Source organism: Sciurus vulgaris (assembly GCF_902686455.1).
Source record: "Sciurus vulgaris genome assembly, chromosome: X".
In the NCBI taxonomy this organism is placed as follows: Eukaryota; Metazoa; Chordata; class Mammalia; order Rodentia; family Sciuridae; genus Sciurus; species Sciurus vulgaris.
In genome coordinates this window covers 28,503,923-28,526,307 of record NC_136471.1, presented here as the reverse complement: position 1 = coordinate 28,526,307, position 22,385 = coordinate 28,503,923, and the positions used below count along the sequence as shown (strand labels likewise).

Genomic DNA, 22,385 nt, shown 5'->3' with positions numbered 1-22,385 from the left:
GAAAAAAATGTTAGAAACTGCTTTGTAGAAGTCAGGGGCAGTACTGAATATTCACAGGACAATAATCAAATCAAATTTGCCTAGTGTTAAGTTATTCTTCACACCCTAATTGCATACCAGATGCTTTTCTTGAATATGAGGTCGTAGAAAAGCAAGTATTTGTTAGATTCTTTCTGGGTTTGTTTTAATTTAAAGTTTCACTTGAAGGAAAATAAAACATCAACATATTGCTCTTCATACATAAACTGACACATCACTGTATGTCACAGTCGAAGTAAACATATAATTCTAGACATGACTTGTAGCCTATTTTTGGCAATGCAGAGTTTTGTACTCACATAGTAAAAACTTACTCAGAACACAATTGAGAAGCCCAGAGTAGTCAAAATAGTTGTCAAAAGTCTGTGTTGTAAAGTTTATATGCTTTCAGGTTTTCTCCTTTCCCTCTCAGCCATTGGTTTAGTTAAACTTCAGTTCTTAATATTTATTTGACAGAGACATTATTGGTTAGCGGGCACTATACTATTTGGCATGGATATAAAAAAAATTTAAAAGTGTTTTCCTCCAAAAATTAAATTCAAGTGGAAAAGAAGTTTAAAAACAAATAGTTATATTACAATTTGATAAGTAATGAAGGCATGTACAAAGTATGGGTCATATAAATGAAGTTCTAACTGGTCTTCATCTTTGAGAGAACCTAACATCTGAAAAGATGAGTAGGACTTTTAAACTTGTAGGGGAAAGCATAGTTACATTATAAAATCTGATGCAAAATTAGTTTTGGTGTGTAACCCTTTAGTTAGTTGGGGACTACCTTGGCTTCATTTAAACCATTGTAAATTGAATAAGAATAAATTTGCCAATTTTCCTGAATATTCTAGGAGTTTCCTAGAATTGATTCCCCATAGAGTCTTAACTCCTTGGACTTGTTTTTTGTCTGTTTACACTTTTCAAATGAAATGTCTTCCAGTCCTTTGGAAAATTATAAAATATTAACATATTTGTACATATCAATTCATCAGTCTTTATCAAAGTATTGGTTTCAGATTTTTTAAAAAGAAATAATTTACAGTTTAAAGACACCCTCATTCCTCTCTCTTCCCCAGTTGCATTACTCAGCCCTTTCCCTAGACATAATTACTATCTAGATTTGGTGTTTATCATACCTATACATTTTAATTTAATTTACTTATTTTTTTGAGCATGAAAGAGTAGGATTTATTTAAGTGAAAAGAAAAGAGATGGAATTCTTGCAGGATGAGAGGGGGTTACATACAATAAGGGTTACCCCATTATAACTTTATTTTACTAGGAATATATGAAATGTAAATAGTGTTTTTTTTTTCTTGTTTACCTCATAAGTAATTAGAAGCCATTCTTAGTCAGTACTAGGAGGCTGCCATGGGTATCCCTTGACTATGGATTTGGAAATAAGTCTGTCATTTTGAAAATTAAATGTCAAGTACTTATATAATGGACCAGAGCAGAAACATGTGAAATTATATTAAAAAGAATATTCCTAGGCGAGTCCAACTGAATATATTTAATAAATATAAAGGAAGAGTGCATAAGTAAGATTTGCAAGTGAGTTGGGGTGAGATGATCTTAGAAGCATAAAGAGAAATCTGATGTCAGTTGCCTTCATGAATGAAGGATCCTTAACTAACAGATGTTGAATATGCAGATCTCATTGACAAAGCATTCTGTTAGGGAAGTTTATGTTAGGCAAGCTTAGCCTGACTTCACTAAGCATGTATTCTTCTGATTCATTCCATTTGTTCTTATTCCATGTTCACAACCTTCTGATTATTATTTGATGTCACAAAAATGTACTCTTGGAATAAATTGAGTGGCTATAATTTTTAATTTTAATTTCAGTGTATTTTCCTTTTTTAAATTCTCCAATAGAAGGGTGAAGATATAATATGAATTTTAAAAATCTATGCTTGAAATAAAATATAAGATGGCATAATATTTGGAACTTTTTCCCCAGATGGTCAACAGGAGGATGAAGCCAGTAAAATTGAAGCTTTGCACAAGAGGAGAAATTTACTTGCAGCATTTTGTAAGCTAATTGTATATACTGTGGTGGAGATGAATACAGCTGCAGATATCTTCAAACAGTATATGAAGGTAAAGGTGAAAAATAGATGACAAGATAGTTTTCGAACACTTAAAAGGAAATGATGACATTTGAGTTTTATTCTTGAATTGAATTTTTATGCTTGCATTGAATTTTGAAAATTATTTTGTAGTGTAAAAGAAGTTTATTTAAGAATACTTACATTACATAGCTTAAGAGATAAAGCTCTAATTTGTATAAATTTCTTTTCTAGTACTATAATGATTACGGAGATATCATCAAAGAAACAATGAGTAAAACAAGGCAAATAGACAAAATTCAGTGTGCAAAGACTCTTATTCTCAGTTTGCAGCAGGTAAGACATCAAGTGTACCAGCTTTAGCTAATATGATTAATACTTACTAAGGTTATAGTTAAAACCAGCCAAAGGATATAATAGACAGATCATAAGTAGAAACAAAATATTCAGCCTCACTTGTAGAGAAGAATTGAGAGATCATTTTTTGCTTTCCAACTGTGGCACAACTGGCAAAACCCAAAACTGTCTAAGATATGGAAGAAATAGGTGAGGTAGGCAATTTATCAATAAATGTATATTATACTTATGTAGTGGCCACTATGTAGCATTTAGAATTAATGTAAATATATTTTCATTAATATGTAAAAATCTCCATAATATGTAGTTTAAGAATAAAACAAACAAAAAAAAATTAGAAGAGCAGCATCCTTATTAAGTTGTACATGTCTCTTATTTGGAAAAATAATTGCCATAATGTTTACAGTTGTCAACTTGCTTGGTAGATTTCAAGTGAATTTTACTTTTTTTCTTCATATATTTCCTAACTTATTTTAGTGAGCATGTATGAATTTTATAACCAAAACAACAGTCCTTTGGTTTTGACACTGGCAGGGACACACTTTATTAGGTGAAATTATTTGCTTGGTATACATGTCTTTAAAGTTTGTGTATAAAACATACTCAAATTCAATTTGATAAATTTTCTCCTTAGAAATGTAGCCATTTTCAAATCTAAATATTCTTTGTAAAAATTAGTAAAGCTTGAAAGGCTTTAAAGATTGCCTTTAAATAACTTTTTTCTGCAAAGTTATCATATGTTCATGTGTGAATATACCATAGTGAATCTCGATTATTTGTGTCTGTGTGTATATGTGTATGTAAATAAATAATGTAAGGGAGATCAGTAGAGCAGACAAGCAGATCAGAGGTAAGGAGGAGAAGGGAAGGTACTCGGGAATGAGACTGATCAAATTATGTTTATGCGCATGTACCAATATGGAATAATGAGTCCCACTATTATGCATAAATATAGTATACCAATAAAAATAACTTTTTCCCTAAAAAATAATAGCTGCTTGCTGTAGAAATTTTAGAAATGTACTTTTGGGGGGCATGAGGGGCTTACCCCCACTGCCAACTTTATTAAGGTATAATTGACAAAAAATTGTGTGTATAGTTATGACCCACTATGTGAGGTTTTGTTACATAAACAGTAAAATGATTAAATCTAGCTAGCTAATGTATGCATTACTTTGCATACTTTTTTGTATTAAGAACGTTTAATGAGAGCTGGGCGTGGTGGCACGCACCTGTAATCCCAGCTGCTCTAGGAACTAAGGCAGGAGAATTGAAAGTTCAAAACCAGCCTCAGCACCTCCAAGATCCTGCCTCATAATAAAAAAGGGCCAGGAATGTGACTCAGGGGTAAAGCACCCCTGGGTTCAATTCCTGGTGCAAAAAAAAAAAAAAAAAAAATCCACTATTAGCTGTTTTCAAGAATACAAGACTTTTCAAGAATACAAGTTTTGGCATTGGCAGTTGAAACAAAGACCTTGCATGTGCTAGGGAAATGCTCTACTACTGAGCTGCACTCCCATATAAAATCTTATTAACTATACTCGCTACACAGTGGAGTTGATCTCCAAAGTGTACTCATCCTGTCTAATTGAAACTTTGTATGCTTTGACCAACATCTGTACATTCTCTCTGCTCCACTGCCTCAGCCCCTGGCAACCATCATTCTACTGTTTCTATGAATTCATCTTGTTTGGGTGCTGTGTATGTATAGGTGAAATCATGTGGTATTTGTCTCTCTGTTCCTGGCTTATTTCCCTTAATGTAATGAATGTCCTTCAGATTCACCCACGTCTTTTAAAAAAAAAAAAAAATTTTTAGTTGTAGGTAGACATACAATACCATTATTTTATTTATTTGTATGTGGTGCTGAGGATTGATCCTCACATGTGCTAGGCAAGTGCTCTACTGCTGAGCCACAACCCCAGTCCTCACCCATGCTTTTGCAAAGATAAAATTTCCTTCTTTTTTGTGGCTCAGTAATATTCTATTGCATGTGTATACAAGGACCATATTTTCTTTATTCATGTATCAGTTGACACTTAGATTGATTCTATATCTTGGCTATTGTGAATGATGTTTTAGTGAACACAGTACCAATTCTTCTTTGACATACTGTTTTCATTTTCTTTGGATATATACCTAGATGTCTTCAGCATTTTTAATAACTATAATATTTCATTTTATACGTGGACCATAATTTAACCAAAAAATTTCTTTCTGTTTCATGTTGAAGTCTTTTACAATTTTTATCACTATAAATAGCCCGAAAACAGACTCTTTTCTTGGTACTGGGAGTTTTGGTTTTTTGTTTTGTTTTAACCATTGAGTTATATCCCCAGCCCTTTTTATTTTTTATTGAAACAAGGTCTTGCCAAGTTGCCAAGGCTGACCTTGAACTTGGATCCTCCTGTCTCATCTTCTCCATTTGCTGATATTGCAGGCATGCATCACTGTACCCAGCTAAAACAAACATTTTTCTACATGGTATTGCACATAAATATTACTTCTTTTGAATAAAGTCCCCTAATTAGAATTTCTTTGTCAAAGGACTTCAGTTCCAATGCTTTTGCCACTTCATGATGAAAGTTCTTGATGTGAAGATTTATCACTTACTATATAATTTAATAATATGTTAATAACAGTCTAGCATTTATGAGGCTCTGGGTTTAATCTCCAGCACTTGAGGGGAAGAAAGAGTAACAAAAGAACAAAACTGCCTAATTTAGTGTCTTTTCTTTATATTTTCATAGGATATTAATTCCTAATTAATACTAGCAGAATAGCATTCTGACAAAACAAAAAGTTCTGACATCAATGATGACCACTAGTTTAGAAACATGAAGTGCTCCAATTTTGGTCAATTGTTACATGTTGTTTAGTTGGGGGGTTATTTGCTGAGGATTTAACCCAGGGGTGCTTTATCACTGAGCTACATCCCCAGACCTCTTATTTTTTATTCTGAGACAGGGTCTTGCTAAATTGCTGAGGCAAACGTTAATCCTCCTGTATCAGCCTCCTGAGTCACTGGGATTACAGTCATATACCACCCATGCCTGGCTAATTGTTACATGTTTTCAGAAATTCATGTTTTAGAATTAAATATGGTACCTCATTTATAGAACACCTATATTTTTGAATAGAAAATATTATATTTTAAAATATGTTAATGCACACTTTTCAAAAAAACTTTAACATGCTTTCTTTCTTTCAGCTTTTTAATGAAATGATACAGGAAAATGGCTATAATTTTGATAGATCATCTTCAACATTTAGTGGCATAAAGGAACTTGCTCGACGTTTTGCTTTAACTTTTGGACTTGATCAATTGAAAACAAGAGAAGCCATTGCCATGCTACACAAGTAATCTCCCAATATTTTATTCAGTGCTCTTTTTTTTTAATCATAAAACTTCTTTTGCATCCAGACCTTTCATTTGGAATAGCTAATGTTAAATATATTTTATTATTAGTTTATAAATCCATATTGTATCTTCATTTAAAAACCAGTTATAGTGCTATCTTATCTCAACTTAGTAGGGACTAAAATTCCTTTATAAGAAAGTCAGTTTCATGTTAAACAACAGCTTTACAAATTATGAGAAGCAAAGAAGCATATATTTATCAGACATTACAAAATCTCTTTTATTAGTTTTTGTCACAATCTCTTTGCCAGATAAATTTTTGAGGTTGGGGTTTCCAGTTTTATCTTTCTAGTTCTGTTTTCTGTTTTGTAATGACCTTTTCCCTTGTGTTGAGCCATAATCTTTTGCCTCCATATTTTCTTACCGTTATAAAAATTGTAAATCATCTGATTTTATATTTGACTTGCAATTTAGTGATCAGTTAAACATTTTTAGGTGTGGGTACATTTTAAAGCTTTAACATAACCAACATTTATATATTAAATTCCATTATCCCTTAACTGTGGCATAAATAATATTGCCTTTGGGAAAGAGGTTTGTCTATTTCATTGAATGTTCCCTGTTTTGTGTCTGTCTCTTACTTAATTCCTATTGCATACTTACTTTAAAAAGTCTTAAATGTTTTCCTGCAAAAAATTCCCTGTTCTTTTTTATTTTACCCATACCTTGCCCAACTTTAATTTACTCTCTTTTTACTTTGTTCTAAAACCCTCATTTATTTTTGTGCCTTTTAATACATTGGTGGTTATTTTAAAGTAATAATTACTACATGTGTAGTAATTGAAAAGTAATACATGATTTTGTTATGTAATAACCTTCCTTCTTTCTTCCTTAGTTCTGCCAGGGTTTTTTACCCTCTACATTTTCTTTTTTTTTTTAATTTTTATTTATTTATTTTTGCGGTGCTGGGGATCGAACCCAGGGCTTTGTGCTTGCAAGGCAAGCACTCTACCGACTGAGCTATCTCCCCAGCCCACCCTCTACATTTTCGATAAGAGTATAATGATGGGTTTTTTGTCTAGATTAATAGAGGTATTTGTTACCACATGAATATAGTTAAAATGGTCCCTGATTAGAGTTTAATTTTAAAACAATACTGTTAAATGAATCATTACAAATTGTCATTAATCATTATTTTTGTTCTATGTATTAGAGTAGACCTGCTTTAGATATTGAGAAATGGAGATAATTTTTTGATCATTATGTGATCGAATTTGGGCTATTTTCTGTGATAAGGAATACTTGAGGAAAGAATGTCAATGTACCAAGCCATATGCATTTAACTGAAGGCTAACTGGTGTGTGAGTATGTAATTCTAAAGAAAGTGAAGTGTGATATAAAATGTAAAGATCCTTTGTCGTTCTCACACTTATAGCCACCATATCTTCTATACCTCAAATAAAATCATGAGAAAGGAAATATCTTGGTAGTAGAAAGTATAGAGTGGCATTTCCTAAGTTCACTTAATTTTTGTATTATAGTTTCTTAAATATTTATTTCAGTTTTTTTCTTTGCAGAGATGGCATAGAATTTGCTTTTAAAGAGCCTAATCCACAAGGGGAGAGCCATCCACCTTTAAATTTGGCATTTCTTGATATTTTGAGCGAATTTTCTTCTAAACTACTTCGACAAGACAAAAGAACAGTGTATGTATTTGCTAGAAATGTCCCATTTGATTTCATTTTGGAATTCTTAAGAGTAATTATTACACCTGATTTCTCTGCTTTCTATACACATATTTGTAGGATTATATTGTACAAAAACTTTATACATTACCAGTTTTATAATTCAAGGATTATAAATATATTCATTGCATAATTCTCTATTTTAATATTTTGAGTTCCCCTTCCAGTGTAGTTATGGCTTTGAGGTATAACTTGAATGTTTTATGTATTCTTACTTCCATTCTTGCCATAGCCCAGCTAAGGAAGGAACGTTTAAAAAGGCAGTAATATTGAGAATCCATCAGGAACATCTTAGTCAGTATGTAACTTTATCTGTGACTACACTGCAAAGTGGAAATCCCTGTTTTATCATTTTACTTTATCTACAGTTTCTATCCTCAACAGACCATTTAAACAGGGCACTTGTGTGATTTAGTCTCCAAAAAGGGTGACATACAAGAGAGACCAAAAAGTGGATTTAAATTCTCAAAGTCTTTCTAACTTCCCTTCCCTTGTTTTTGATGTATGAAATGGCAGAAGAACGTAATACCTTATAGTGTTTTCTTCTGAAAACCCACTAGTATTTTACATTTAAAACTATAGATTCCCTGCAAATTTTAAAGTTGCCAAAACTTACCTCTATCATGATATCACAATATCACAATAATATGTGATAATATCACGATATACTACTTACAGTATTATAAGTACTATAGTAGTTACTTATAGGATTGGATTTATTAAAGGGGAAGTGATACTCAAGTACTTTCTGAGAATGTTCTGAATCTTGTTAAGTGTGTGAGTTAGATAGTTATAAAAGAGATCCAAGTGTACTCTTTAATTTCTATGCATTTTATTGTGTGTGAATTTATCCCTATTAAAAAATACATTGGAGCTGGGGTTGTAGCTCAGTGGTAGAATGCTTGCCTAGCATGTGTGAGGCACTGGGTTTGATCCTTAGCACCACATAAAAATAAAGGTATTGTGTCCATCTACACCTAAAAAAAAAAAACTATACAGAAGATGTGTTAACCTGTTTTTAAACTTGCATAGACTAGCCGTGGTGGTATGTTCCAGCTACTTGGGAGTCTCAGGCAGGAGGATTGCTTGAATCCAGCAGTTTAGGGCCATCCTTTAACCTAGCAAGATCCTGTCTGTTTAAAAAAGAATTGCATAGACCCTGTCAGTCAGAGAAATACAAATTAAGCAATGAAATATCATTTGTCATGTAAGCAGGTTAACAAAAATTAAGAAGTCTGGTAGTGTTAAAATATCACCAAGGATTTAGAGCAATAGAACCTTTTATATATTGTAGGTGACAGGGTATATTGACATAAAACCACTTTTTGGAGCTCTTTGGTGATGCCTAGTAATGTTTGGGATTTTCCCTACCTTGCAAGCATTATCCAGTGATTTCATTCATAGGGAGATATCCTACAAAAACTTATAACATGTACAAAGGAGATCTGTAAAAGAATGTTGACTTCTGGATTGTTTGAATAGGGAAAAATTCAAAACCTAAAAACTCATCAAGTACAAGATGGATCAATTGATAGATTACGCAATACCATACAGTGTTCAAAATGGATAGCTTCTAAGAAAACATGTTGAGCACAGATAGAAAAGTACAAAACTGCTATGCTGCTATATCAACCATATATCACAAATACAAAATGTATGCATGGAGATGATAAATAGCTAATTTCAAATTAGTGGAACCCCTGGGGCCGAGAGGAAGAGAAATAGAAATAGCTTCAGTGTGGACTAATCTGTAATGGTCTATTAAGGTATGTGTTGTTTACAGGGGTTTAAATCTCTCAGTGAGTATGTTTTGGCTCCAACTCAGTGTGTTGTTATGGACTGGTACTAGTTGCCAGACTGGTTCACAGACTGCACTAAGGAGTACTGTACTACTCTGCATGACTGAAGTGTAATCGTAACTAAAAGGATGTATTGAATAGTTATTACAAAGCAGTATTTTGTAATTCATGTTTTTTGTGCTGATAAGTCTGAATTGATAGTCATAGGTCATTGTAATGACAACAGATGTTGGAATTGCACCTTACAGTTAGTTGGTAAATAACTGTTTTCTTTTATTCTAAGTAGAAGATAGCCTTACTGAACTCTTATTGTCAGAACCTGGGACCTGAATCATAGTTATGCTGTTCACTCATTGTTTGAAGGGGTGCCAGGGATTGAACCCAGGAGTGTTTAACCACTGAGCCAAATCCCCAGCCCTTTTTTAGTTTTTATTTTGAGACAGGGTATTGCTAAGTTGCTGAGGGCCTCTCTAAGAGCTAAGGCTGGCTTTGAACTTGTAATTCTCCTGTCTCATCCTCCCAAGCTATTGGGATTACAGGTGTACACCATCACGCCCAGCTGCTCAATCATTTTTACGACTATGGATACATAATTCCTTCTCATTTTTTAATCCTTTTTTCCTCATCTGTTAAATGGAGAGAATGTTTCCCTTACAGAATTAAAGGATAGTTAAGGAACCTGAGAGAAACATGCCGAGCACATAGTAGTCACATGAATATTGGTTGTATTTTAATTGAAAATGATAAAAAATCATTATCACACTTGTTCCCCAGGGTAGATTTATGATTTCCATCAGCATGAAGCTTTTTTTTTAATATAGGAATTGAACGTGACTCATCTATACTTATCACCTGTGCATGGGACATACTCAACAAATGTAGAGCTAAAATGCTCTGTTTCATTCAATGTGATAGTCATGAGGCTGAGATTGAGTAATATGTGCAGTGCTCCGACAGCCAAGCAGTTTTATGTATCAAAATTAACAGTTTCTACTTTTTTTTAAAGGTATGTTTACTTGGAAAAGTTCATGACATTTCAGATGTCACTCCGAAGAGAAGATGTGTGGCTTCCACTGATGTCTTACCGAAATTCTTTGCTAGCTGGTGGTGACGATGACACCATGTCTGTCATTAGTGGAATCAGCAGTAGGGGGTCAACTGTGCGGAGTAAAAAGTCAAAACCATCTACAGGAAAACGGAAAGTAGTCGAGGGCATGCAACTTTCACTCAGTAAGGATATAGTTTATTCTCTTTATATTTTCCCTACTCTTCACCAACTGAATTGTTATTAGGATTCACCTTATTTTTCATTCGATATGTGTTGTTCAACAATAGCTTGCACAGTGTATCAGTTGCATGTGAATGTGTTAAGTATTTTACATATATAAACTCAGTTCTGACCGTTTTCAGGTATATCCTCATTTTTCAAATGAAAAAACTAACAGATTTGGTAACCTTCCCAACGTCACACAGATATGTTGTAATAGTCAGATAATTTGATTCCAGAGTGCCTGCTTTTCAATCACTGTGCTATATTCTATATATAGGGAAATAGACTCAATATTATAGTGTTAGTTATTACTAAGTGAAGAGATCAGATCATGTAATTTTAAGTGGAATAACAGATTGAGAGAGGTAACAACCTCTGGATCTCTATGAAGATGTCATTAATTGTGAAGAACTTGATGGAAATTTAAAGTACTATCTGTCCTTAAAGATAGGAATGCATTATGATGTTACATGATCTTGCACTCTTGGCATTCCAGTGTTAGTTTGGTATGTGTCTTAGGAATATTTTCCTTTTCACTGGAAGCTTTAACCAAATTAGTATAGATGTAAAAATTTGTGGCAGTTACATTTACTGAGTAATAAATTACCTCAAAACTTAGGATATAGCAAGCATTGTAATATTTGTGCCTCAGCTTGGAAGACTCAATGGCTGGTGGCAAGAATCGTATGGAGTCACATTTACCTGTATATCTAAACTCAGCTGGACTGTGCCAGAGCATGTGTAAAAACTTCTCCATGTTAGCATGTTATTCACGTCTAAGAGCTTAAGTATCGTAAGAGAGAGGAAATGGAAGCTTCTGGTTTTAAAGTTAAGTTTTTTTAAATAGAAAAGTTATCCAATTAAAAGTTTCCTGTGTATCATTGTAAATCTTACTTAAAAGCTTTTCTCATCTGAATCAATGATTAATAGTTACAGATTTATGCTGGAGTATCAAATCTCTCCTTTCCCTTAAACATCATGAAGCACTTTGGCATTGATATTTATATAATATTTTAGAAATGAATTGCCAAACCAGACAACAAGTTTTAGTCAATGCTTTTTTTTTTTTGGGTGTTTCAAGACAGCCATAGAAATTAAAGCATTAATAAATTAGAAGAAGGAAGGATATATACTGATAGGTTGGCCAGATCAATGCCATATTGGACTCTGAACATAGAAGAATATGATATAATTATATTTTGAAAAGTGAAATTTACATCTAAACCATCTATTACTAGAGTATTAGTACATTTTTGCAGGTTTTTCCTTTAAAACTTAGATATATGCTCACATTTGTAATCTACTAATAAATTAGTTTTCCTCTTAGCTCAGAGTAAGTTACCAAATGCTCTCAATTTTATCTCCCAAGTCAGTGGTTTAAAAACTTAACTCAGAGCCAGGTCCGATGGCACACACCTGAAATCCCAGTGGCTCAGGAGGCTGAGGCAGGAGGATCATGAGTTCAAAGCCAGCCTCAGCAAAAGTGAGGTGCTAAACAACTCAATGAGACCCTGTTTCTAAATAAAATACAAAACAGGGCTGGGGATATGGCTCAGTGGTCAAGTGCCCCCCTGTGTTCAATCCTCAGTATCAAAACAAAATCTAAAACCTAACTCAGTAATGTTTATATGTGAATTAGTATAAAAGAAGCTTTTGCAGGTGTGAAATCTGCTTTTTCTTAAGTCCAGTACTTAATGTATGTATGAATTTGTGGTCCCCTTGCAGCTTAAGAAATTTTTAAAACCTCTCAGTGGTCTGCATCCCATAGATTAGGGTCCACTTTCCTGTTGTACCAATTCTTAGTACTATGTCTCACTTACCTGTGGCACAAAATTAGTCTCTTAACTGGCCTGTTTTCTCATAAGTCTTCCTGTTCTTAAGTCCACCCTCCATAGCCCTACCACATTGACTAAAACATATAATTCACAAAATTGCTTCCATTTCTTAAAACACTCAGCAGTGATTTCCTCGCACCTTAGCACATATCACCAGACTTTGCATAAACTGGTTCCTACTTTTTCTGCGCCCCGCCCCCCCACCCTGGTGCTGGGGATTAAACCCAGGGGTACTTTACACTGGGCTAGATCCCTAGACCTTTTTATTTATTTATTTATTTATTTTTGAGACAGGGTCTCACTAAGTTGCCCAGGCTGGTCTCGAACTTAAAATCCTCCTGCCTCAGCCTCCTGAGTCACTGGGATTACAGGTGTGCATCACCATGTCTGACTGATTCCTGCTTCTTTATCCAGTCTTTTCCTGTTCTTTTCATCTTTATACACCCAATAACAGCAAAGTATCAGTTTCAATCACATGAAATTTCCATTTTTATAGGTCAGATATCAGATTAAGAGGATTTAATCATTGATCTTTCATGCCTCAGTGCTCTTGCTTATATCATTCCTCCTGCTTAGAAAAGCTTTTGCAGCCCACTTGACAAGTCACTTCTGGATAGGTGTCTGATTTCTCTAACAACTTTCATTACCCCTCTGTTCTCCAGCACTTACCACACTGTATTTTAACTATACACTGGTTCTTTTTGTACATTGAGATTATAAGGGCAGGGTAGAGACTGCCTTACATACTTTTGAGTCTCCCAGTTCCTAGCACTAGCATTTTGAAAGTAGCCAAAAGTTTGTTTACCTGAATGGGTAGTTTTAGGTACCTGATTATTCAAAATTAGTGACTGAACTTCATTGATGTAAATTTCTTTCAGCTGAAGAAAGCAGTAGTAGTGACAGTATGTGGTTAAGCAGAGAACAAACATTGCACACCCCTGTTATGATGCAGACACCCCAGCTCACGTCCACTATTATGAGAGAACCCAAAAGATTACGGCCTGAGGATAGCTTCATGAGTGTCTATCCAATGCAGACTGAGCATCATCAAACTCCTCTTGATTATAAGTAAGTACATTTGATCATTTTCTGTACTAGAACTTTATTAATTACATAGAAAAAAGTTAAGTTAAAAGAAGAATAAAATTCTCCTTGAAGCACGCAGGTAACATGGATGTTAGCTCAAAGACAACAAGAGGAAGCAAGGCAACAGCAGGAGAGAGCAGCAATGAGCTATGTTAAACTGCGAACTAATCTTCAGCATGCCATGTAAGTGAGAGTGCCTTATTGTCTGAGTCTAGGAAGTTCACTAATTCATTTTAACATATTTTAATGTGTGCCTTATATAAAATTTCAGCAAACTCTCTAGAGTAACTGAGCTGAAATAATCAAGGAACTAAAATCGGTCTTTCCAACAGAAAAAATAAGTTTTAAGTTAAATATGAACTAGATAGCCAAAGGACCAATCTTAGGTTGATCTGTTGGAAAAGTTTAAATATGAATCCTTGTTTATTTTGGTACACAGAATTTAAAAAATACATTTCTGTTACATCTTAGTGATTTTCCCACCTAAGTTCAGGCCCTCATCTCTAACTGGTTTTCTTCCCTCAAATCCCCCATTTATCCTCTCACCAAACCCTTCCCTTCACACCCCCCACCACTCCATCATTCACACTGCCATCAAAAATTACTATTCTAGAATAAAAATCTTACCATGTAACCTCTTACTTAAAATCTTTCCATGGCTCCCCATTGCCTGCTGGGAAGGTTCAAACTCCTTAGTTCATGGCATGCAAGATCTTTCAAAATATGGCCCCTGCTGTGTTTTAGTTTATCTCATTCCCTGGAGTCTGGTAAAATCATCGTGAAAGAACAAGCTCAGGTATCACCTTAAGTGAAGCTGCGGTCATCTGTGTTCCCATAGCACTATGTACATTCATATTTCTTAGAGTACTTGCCACACTGTATGAAAACTGTTTATGAGTTTGTCCCTTTCTTTAGACTGTGAGCTCCTCAAGGGCAGGGACCCCATTCATTGCCTGTTAGTATTTGGCACATAAAAGTTGCCAAGTAAATGTTTATTGATTGAGTAAATGTTCAGTGCTTAAAAAACTGTAGTTAATCTTTTAAATACTTTGTTTTTACTGGATATTGTATGAAAACTTAGCTTTCTGAAATTTTCATTTGTTTCGACTCTATAAGAAATGGCAAACAAGTAGTGTTTAGATAATGTTTTATATGACTTGATTGATATACAGGGAAAGTATGATTCTAATTAAGTTTTTCCATTTGAAAGCATTATAATGTGGTACTTGCTTAAGTGCTAGGAGGTAGCAGTTGTTGCTCTTTTTTTTATATTTTGTTTTGTTGTTTTTAAACAAGAATTCTACTTGTCTTTCTTAACAAGTGATAATTTACCACACAAATTCTGACCTGTCTAAATTCACTTCAGTTATCTCTGTAGTGCCCGTTAAGAAACTATGGAAGCACAAAATATACTCTATTACATGTGTAGACTCTGATCCTAACTTGGTTAATAAGGTCATCATCTATACTATCACTTGATTTCTGTCCTCTTTTCTCTGGCCATAATCCCTTTAACATATATTCTTATTTCATGCTGTATCCTACAACTAATTCCTTAGCTTCGAGTCAGTCATCGATTCAAACATGCCAGAATTTGGCCATATAATCATTTGGTTTATGTCTCTCCCCTGCAAATTTGGTACTGGTTCCCAAGATCTTCTAGAACATCTCATTACATAGTACCATTTATCATTATCCTTCTGTTTGTACTGTTTTAATTCTCAGTTATAGGTCATTTTCCCTAGGCAACTGCAAGGGGTTATCTTAGTTAAATAATTGTCACCAGAGAATTCTTTTGTTGTTTCATATGTGGTCTGTTGCTTGGAACTTTTTTTTTTTAAACAGTGCTGGGCATGGAATCCAAGGCCTTGTACCTACTGGGCAGATGCTCTACCACAGAGCTACATCTCTAGCCCATGGAAACTTAATTTTATTTTTATCTTATGGTACTGGTGATTGACTGGAGAAGTCCTTTATTCCTGAGCCTCGTCCACATCCCTGTTTAGATTTTGAGACAGAGTCTTGCTAAGTTGTTGAGGGTCTCACTAAATTGCTGAGGCTGGCCTTGAACTGTGATCCTCCTGCCTCAGCCTCCCCAGTAGCTATAATTATAGGCATGTACCACTGCACTGGGCTTGCCTAGGACTTTAAAGTACTTTTTTTTAAAAATACAAGTTTTTCTCTAATGATATCACCTTATAATTGAAATTACTTCCAAATTATCATTTTCCTGTAGTTTCTATCACATACATCTTGTGTGCGCTCCAAATGAAATGCATCATGGATTTCTGGGTTTTGGTAACATGGTCCGCAAAACATACGTATTCACTGCACATCTGCCTCCACAACGTATTAAAAAAAAAAGAGTCAACACCATGCAGATTGACCCTCGATATATGGGACACTTTTAAAAAAGAGATTGTCTTGTCTTTTGTTATCCAGAACTGTTAGGACCATTATCAACCTATTTGTCCAAGTAGCCTTAATCAGATATCATGTCTTGTTATCTTTGTATCTTTTATGATCCAACATAACATTATGTACATTGTAAACATTTAGTAGTAATTATTGGCGTTTTGGTGAGTTCTTTTCTTGGACGAGGGATCTTTAGATAACAAAAGAAAGTAATGTTGACCAAACTAGGAAACAAGAACTCACATTCGATTTTACTCTTGGGTTTGCTGCTTTATGTTGATCTGGGCTAATTTGTGAACTTAGTTTATTTTCCCCATGATTATGTGATAACATGTAGGCCTTTTGGTCTTTATTTTTATTTCTATATAATATCTTAGTTTGTGTTGAATAGGGTGCAAGAATTCAAGTTTCAACATTAAGTGTTGCTCATTTTTTTCTGAGGCAAAATTAATCCCTTCTTTCAGTATACCCTTATAGCACATGGTGCATGGTTCTATTGTAACACTTACTGCTATGTCAATTAATTGTTTATCTGTTTTCCCGTAGTAGACTGTGAGCTCCCCTGAGGGCAGGAACCATGTCTTTTTTTCTTTCTTTTTTTTTTTTTTTGCATCCATAGAGCACAGTAGAAGTCTATCACAGAGTAGTTACTCTGTGAATGAGTGAGTGCATGTGTGCCTGGCATACATTAGATACTAAATGAGTTGAATCATGGGTAAATTTAGCATTATATATGATGAAAATACATGTATTCTGAAAATGTGATTTCTTTGGTCTCTGTTTTATGTTTGTTTATTAATTTGTACCCTGCCGACTTTCAAAAAGGATTTGAGGTATCTAGTATGTTCCCATGTGGGAAATTCTCATTGAATCTTATATATGGAATGTCAGAACTGTCTATCTAAATGTTTCAAAGTAACGTAGAATAAACGTAACTTCTTAGCATTTTTAAGCAAGTGAACATTGGGATTTCTTCATCATTGATGACATGATCAATGCCTAATCATTTTCCCTGACCTTTAATTCCATCATTTTCCATTATACTTGAATGTAAAGAGCTACGTAGTTGCTGCCTATATATTAATTGTCATGACATTGGCTTAGATCTTGACTTTGTTTTATATTTCTCTAGTCGGCGTGGTACAAGCCTAATGGAAGATGATGAAGAGCCAATTGTTGAAGATGTTATGATGTCCTCAGAAGGAAGGATTGAGGATCTTAATGAGGGAATGGATTTTGACACCATGGATATAGACTTGGTAAGAAAGTTACAGAAATACAATTTCTCTGTCTAGAGACTTTGGGAATGAAGATGGATATTTATTAGAGTAATACTTGCCTTGGAAAATAAGTTCTGGAAAAGTATTAAATAAAACAGTTGCCAGAAGTTTGGTTATATGAGATGGGGTTAAGTGGTATTTGAAGTTGGTGGAGGTTTTAGATCCTAGTTTAAGATGATAAAATTGTGTATTAACCTGTGAGATTAATTTTAGGAATATATAGAGTTAAAGGATACATTTTGCATATACATTTGACTCAGTCATGATATTTAATGGTTTTATGTCAAATTTTTTAAAAAACGGGTTAATATTCTAAGTATCACATCACCTTGTAATTTACCATTTATTTGCTTTATCACAATAGTATATTATTAACTTGATACCACCTTGTTATTAAGACAAAGTTCCATTTCAAACAATGAAGTAAAATTACTTAGACTTGAGAAGAAATTGAGTATATGTAAGGAAATATTCTTCATTAATAACTATGTGTGTAGTTAGAGCTTATTGTACACAAAATGCTTCAGTATGTTTCATTTTGCCAACTGTCTCATTTAAGTAGTAAAAAAGTAGGTTGAGAGGATTAGAGGATATTGAAGCCTGAACAGTTAGCCTATCTAAGGAGAAAGATCTAGTAATTGGTAAAGCTGAGACTTACTATAAACCAGGTCTTGCAGTCTACTTTTTAGAATACCATGGTATATTCTCCTTAAAAGAAAGAAGTAGTTAAATATGGCTTCTCTTTAGAATAATATAATTTGATATCTTTAAAGTAAATGATTGGAGGACAGGGAATTTTAAAGTTAAATGAAAAACTGAGCTTCTAATTTTTGTCTTTCAGAATAATTTTTCCACAAATGAATTTTTTGTACTTTTAAACATTGCATAGTTGAGTATCCAATATTTGAAGTTTTGTAAGGTACACTTGGAATCATGTAGGCCATGCAAACACTTTATGATAATTAATATGGGTATTTTCAGTTACTATCTGGTTTATAGATTTAGCAAGTGTCAACTTACTTCCTTTTTTCCCTTAGCCACCATCAAAGAACAGACGAGAGAGAACAGAACTGAAGCCTGATTTCTTTGATCCAGCTTCAATTATGGATGAATCAGTAGGTTTAATTTAAATGTACCCCAGGATTGCAAAAGCAGGAGTATAGGCAGTCCCTAAGTTTGAGTTTGAAGAGCTGGGGCAGTATACTGAAAATGGATGAAAATCATTGGATATGAGAAGAAGAGGCTGGCAGGGGGGATTTTGACCAGAAGGTAGTGGTGATGCAATAGTTATAAAATATTAAAAGTGCTGTTGAATCTCTGGCCAACTGGAACTGGAATGTTCAGGAATTTGGACCTTTCATAGGATTGTGTTATCCATTGAAGGATTTTAAATGAGGGATGACACGAATCAGAATTGTATTTCATGAAATTTCCATGGCATTTATGGATGGATAGAATGAATGGGAGAATAATTATAATATAAAGGCATAGTAAATAATAAGAACTCGAACAAAGGTTTTGAAAACAAAATCCAGGTATTGAGATATCTAGAATGAAGGGTCACTTATTCCCTTCAGTCCTTACTTGGTTGCTGTTGGGTTTTGTCAGTTCTTTTTCTTAAATACTTTCTATCAGCCCACTGTTCCATATTCTCCCTGACTGTGCCCTGGCCTCATGTTCTCAGTTGGACTATTGCAGAGCTGCAGAGCTTTAAAACCATTCTTGGTGCCCTACTCTTCCTTTTTAAATATCTTTTGGGATTATCTTTCTAAAATGCAGATCTTGTCTTTTCATCCACAGTTCTGAGTACTTTTGATCCCCCTTGCTCCACTGCCTTCAAGAAAAATTCTGAGTCCTCAGCATGGCAAATAATGTCTTTGATGACACCTAAACCTTGACCTTTTCCTTACTATTACATGTATCCTGTGCTCTAGCCATTCCAAATCTTGTAGTTTGTCTACAACACAATATGTCTTTCATAAATGCATGAAAGCTTTTTTTTTTCTCTCTACCAGTAATACCCCTTTCCTTTTCCTCTTATGGAATTCTCCCTTTAGTACACAGTTCTAATATTACCAGTGGTATTTTTGCTGACCTCTTCAGATATTTTATTCTTTGCTCCCTTTAACATTTTGCATACAAATTCATTGTGATGATTACCAGACTGGTGCAGTGAGATACGTTAATTACTTGTCCCAGTCCCTCAATAGACTGAACTCCTTGAAACAGTGATGGTTTTATTGAACTCTGTCTAACACAGTAGGTGTTTGGTTTTGTCAGACGAAGAAATCATTTAAGTGATATTCCATCTCACTCACTTTTTCATGCCCATCCATTTATACTCCTTCCTCATGACACCCACTACTTAGTGATTATTGTACCATCCTCTGAGGCACCATTCCTTTCTTGCGCTCTCCTGCCTCAGAATCTACTTTGAGATAACTCTTAGAAATATTTTAACAAAATAATTCACACCACCTGATTATGTTAATAAAATCAGTTGTTTGAACCAAAAAAGTCTCAGAGCAGCAAGTATAGAAATATTTGGATAGCCTGGTGCAGTGGCGCATGCCTATAATCCCCGTAATTTGGGAAGCTGAGGCAGGAGCATCAAAGCTATTCCTCAGCAATTTAGCAAAGCACTAAGCAACTCATGGAGACCCTGTCTCTAAATAAAATATAAAAAAGTACTGGAGGCATGGCCCAATGTTTAAAGCACCTCTGGGTTCAATCCCTGGTACCAAAAAAAAAAAAAAAAATGTTGAAGAGACCACCTTAGAATCTTTTAAATCAGCATTTCTCAATCCCTGAAGTGCATTTGAATTATCCATAATTCTTACTAAAATGTAACTTAGATTCACCTTCAGTAAGTCTAGAGCATGGTCTGGGATTCTGTATCTTTAGTAAGTGCTGTTGATGCTTCAGGTCTGCAGACCATCTTTTGAGTTACAAGGCTTTATAGTACATAGATGGCCTATCCTATCCATAAGTTTATAGTTTAAGTGCATATTGAAGTAGGTGGTTTTCCTGATAGACTAGGAGAATATATCTTCCCAATTTGTTACATAAAATATGAAGGTAGGATTGTAATTAGGAATAAAAGAGAATCTTTTCAAGCAGTTATAATGAAATGCATTTGTTCAACAGTTTATTGAGCTGGAAGTTGGTGTTAAATGCATAAGACACTCTCCCTGTCCTTAAGATTTCATTTTCTAGTGCACTTTGACTATCATTTTGAAATAAGAGCTTATGTGCCTGACACTAGGCATGATTTATTTTGATCCTTGCAGTCACCTTGTAAGAAAGATGGTGGGATTCTCACTTTTATATCCAAGTAAACTGAGACCAAAGAGGTAGTTTGTGACTCAGGAAGAGTTATACAATAAGTATAATTTGATGCCAGTTATTTTGATTTTGTAATCTCATGCTGTCTCTACCATTTCTATGTTTTCCAAAACTAAAATCAGATCTCATTTGGATGAAATACCAAGAAAAGTAATTATGAAATTGAAATGATTAGCTATAGTTAAAATTGATATAAGAAGAGATCAACATTTTTATGTATTAATCTGTTGTCAGAACTTTAAGTTCTTCAAGTATTTGCTTAGTCACACAATAGATTTTCAAAAAGTGCTCTTCAGATAACTAAACTAATGAAATAGCGATATAGTCTATAGACTATATTTTTTGAAATTTAACATTTAGAGAAAATGAAAACCTGAGATCAGAAATAAGGACCTAATAATATTTATTATTTATAGCAACTTTATGGAATTCTCATGCATATTGGTTATATTATAACCGAGAAGCCTTTTTTTTTTTTTTTTGCCTCTGCTTCTAAAATAAGGAAACGAGTACATGTACCTGTATCTGTAGTATTGTAGTATTACCACATGATGGCAGCAGTCACATAACTGAGTGCTAACTAATCTTTAAAGGTTCGGGCACCTTTAGAAATCTTTGACCATGTATTTTTAGTTAATGAGATTTTTTTTTTTTAATACCCACACCCCAAAGTGTCTCAACCATAATGTTAGAAATGGGATAACAGAAAAGTTTAAATATAAAAATCGGTTTGCCTTAATGCAATAAATATAGTATAATGAAACCTATAATCAGTGAGTCATCATAATAGTATAGTTAGAATTTGAATCTCAGATTCTCCAATTCTAAGTGAAGTAACTCAAAGCATCTTAGTGTAGTTACTTCAGGTTATTACTAAAGTAAATCCCAACATAATTTTCGCATCATCTAGAAGTGATAATATAAAAATTCCAAGCATATCATTTTGGAGTTACATATATATAGGATTCTAGATTGAAGGTGTAGTTGTTTTTCATCTGGAAACAAAATTGTTTTATCCATTCTGATAGTAGTTATTTTCTGCCAGTATTGATAAAATACCCCAAAGCTTGATATTTGTATATTTAAGTAGATGTATTATTAATTAATGTCAACATCAGAAACTCAGTTTGTATTGTATTAGCACAGAAAAAAGCATGTCACTTTTTTCCTGTTTTGAGATTATCTTATTGGAATTATCTGTAGTATAAAATTGGTAAAAGAAGGGCTTAGTATAGTAGAACTAATTTAATGGTCTCATAAGAAAATCTAGTTACGACCTAGTCTATACAAAATAGCAAAAAGAATTTCAGGTATTCAGGTGCTTTCTAGTTAGGTACTCTGAAAAGAACTTGTTCATCTTTACTCTACACTAAGAATAGGCTAATTAAGATTTTATCTTTTCATTAACTGTCAGACCTTTCCTTACTCAGAGTCATAGAGTGTTTTGGCTAGAAAGGCTAGGTCTCTTCAGCAGAAATATCCCAAACACCCAAACTCAGACCCTTAACCGAGGAGAACCCTGAAACTTCCTGGAAGAGAGGGGAAGTCGGGATGAGTAGTGTAGTAGTTATGGTTAGTGGAGGGGTAAGAAGTGGGGTGCATGAATCCTCTTGTTTTTATTACTGGATATTCCAAACTCTTGAGTTGATAATTCATCACAGCAAAGCTGCAATCACATAGATATTTGTTTTCCTGGTCTGAAAATACAGTTCCTTTAATAATTCATGAGTTCTGACTTATTCAAATGAGATTTAACTTACAAGTAAGAGCCCTTTGTGATCACAATCTCA

The 22,385-nt window shown here is 34.0% G+C and overlaps 1 protein-coding gene and 1 long non-coding RNA gene across 6 annotated transcripts in view; one reads left to right on the top strand and one right to left on the bottom strand.

The window, feature by feature from the left end:
• The window catches only part of STAG2 (STAG2 cohesin complex component), a 147,776-nt gene that overhangs the window by 97,291 nt on the left and 28,100 nt on the right, over positions 1-22,385 (top strand). For 4 of the 5 annotated variants that reach the window (XM_079123345.1, XM_079123343.1, XM_079123344.1 and 1 more), the window contains 8 exons: positions 1,994-2,133; positions 2,337-2,438; positions 5,671-5,819; positions 7,398-7,526; positions 10,371-10,594; positions 13,348-13,537; positions 17,103-17,229; positions 18,288-18,365. In XM_079123345.1, coding sequence (XP_078979471.1) covers positions 1,994-2,133; positions 2,337-2,438; positions 5,671-5,819; positions 7,398-7,526; positions 10,371-10,594; positions 13,348-13,537; positions 17,103-17,229; positions 18,288-18,365 — 1,139 coding nt within the window. Of the gene's footprint in view, positions 1-1,993; positions 2,134-2,336; positions 2,439-5,670; positions 5,820-7,397; positions 7,527-10,370; positions 10,595-13,347; positions 13,538-13,627; positions 13,739-17,102; positions 17,230-18,287; positions 18,366-22,385 lie in introns of all 5 variants that reach the window. The other variant, XM_079123346.1, reaches the window with a different exon arrangement.
• The window catches only part of LOC306650957, an 86,091-nt gene that overhangs the window by 35,643 nt on the left and 28,063 nt on the right, over positions 1-22,385 (bottom strand). The window lies entirely within an intron of this gene.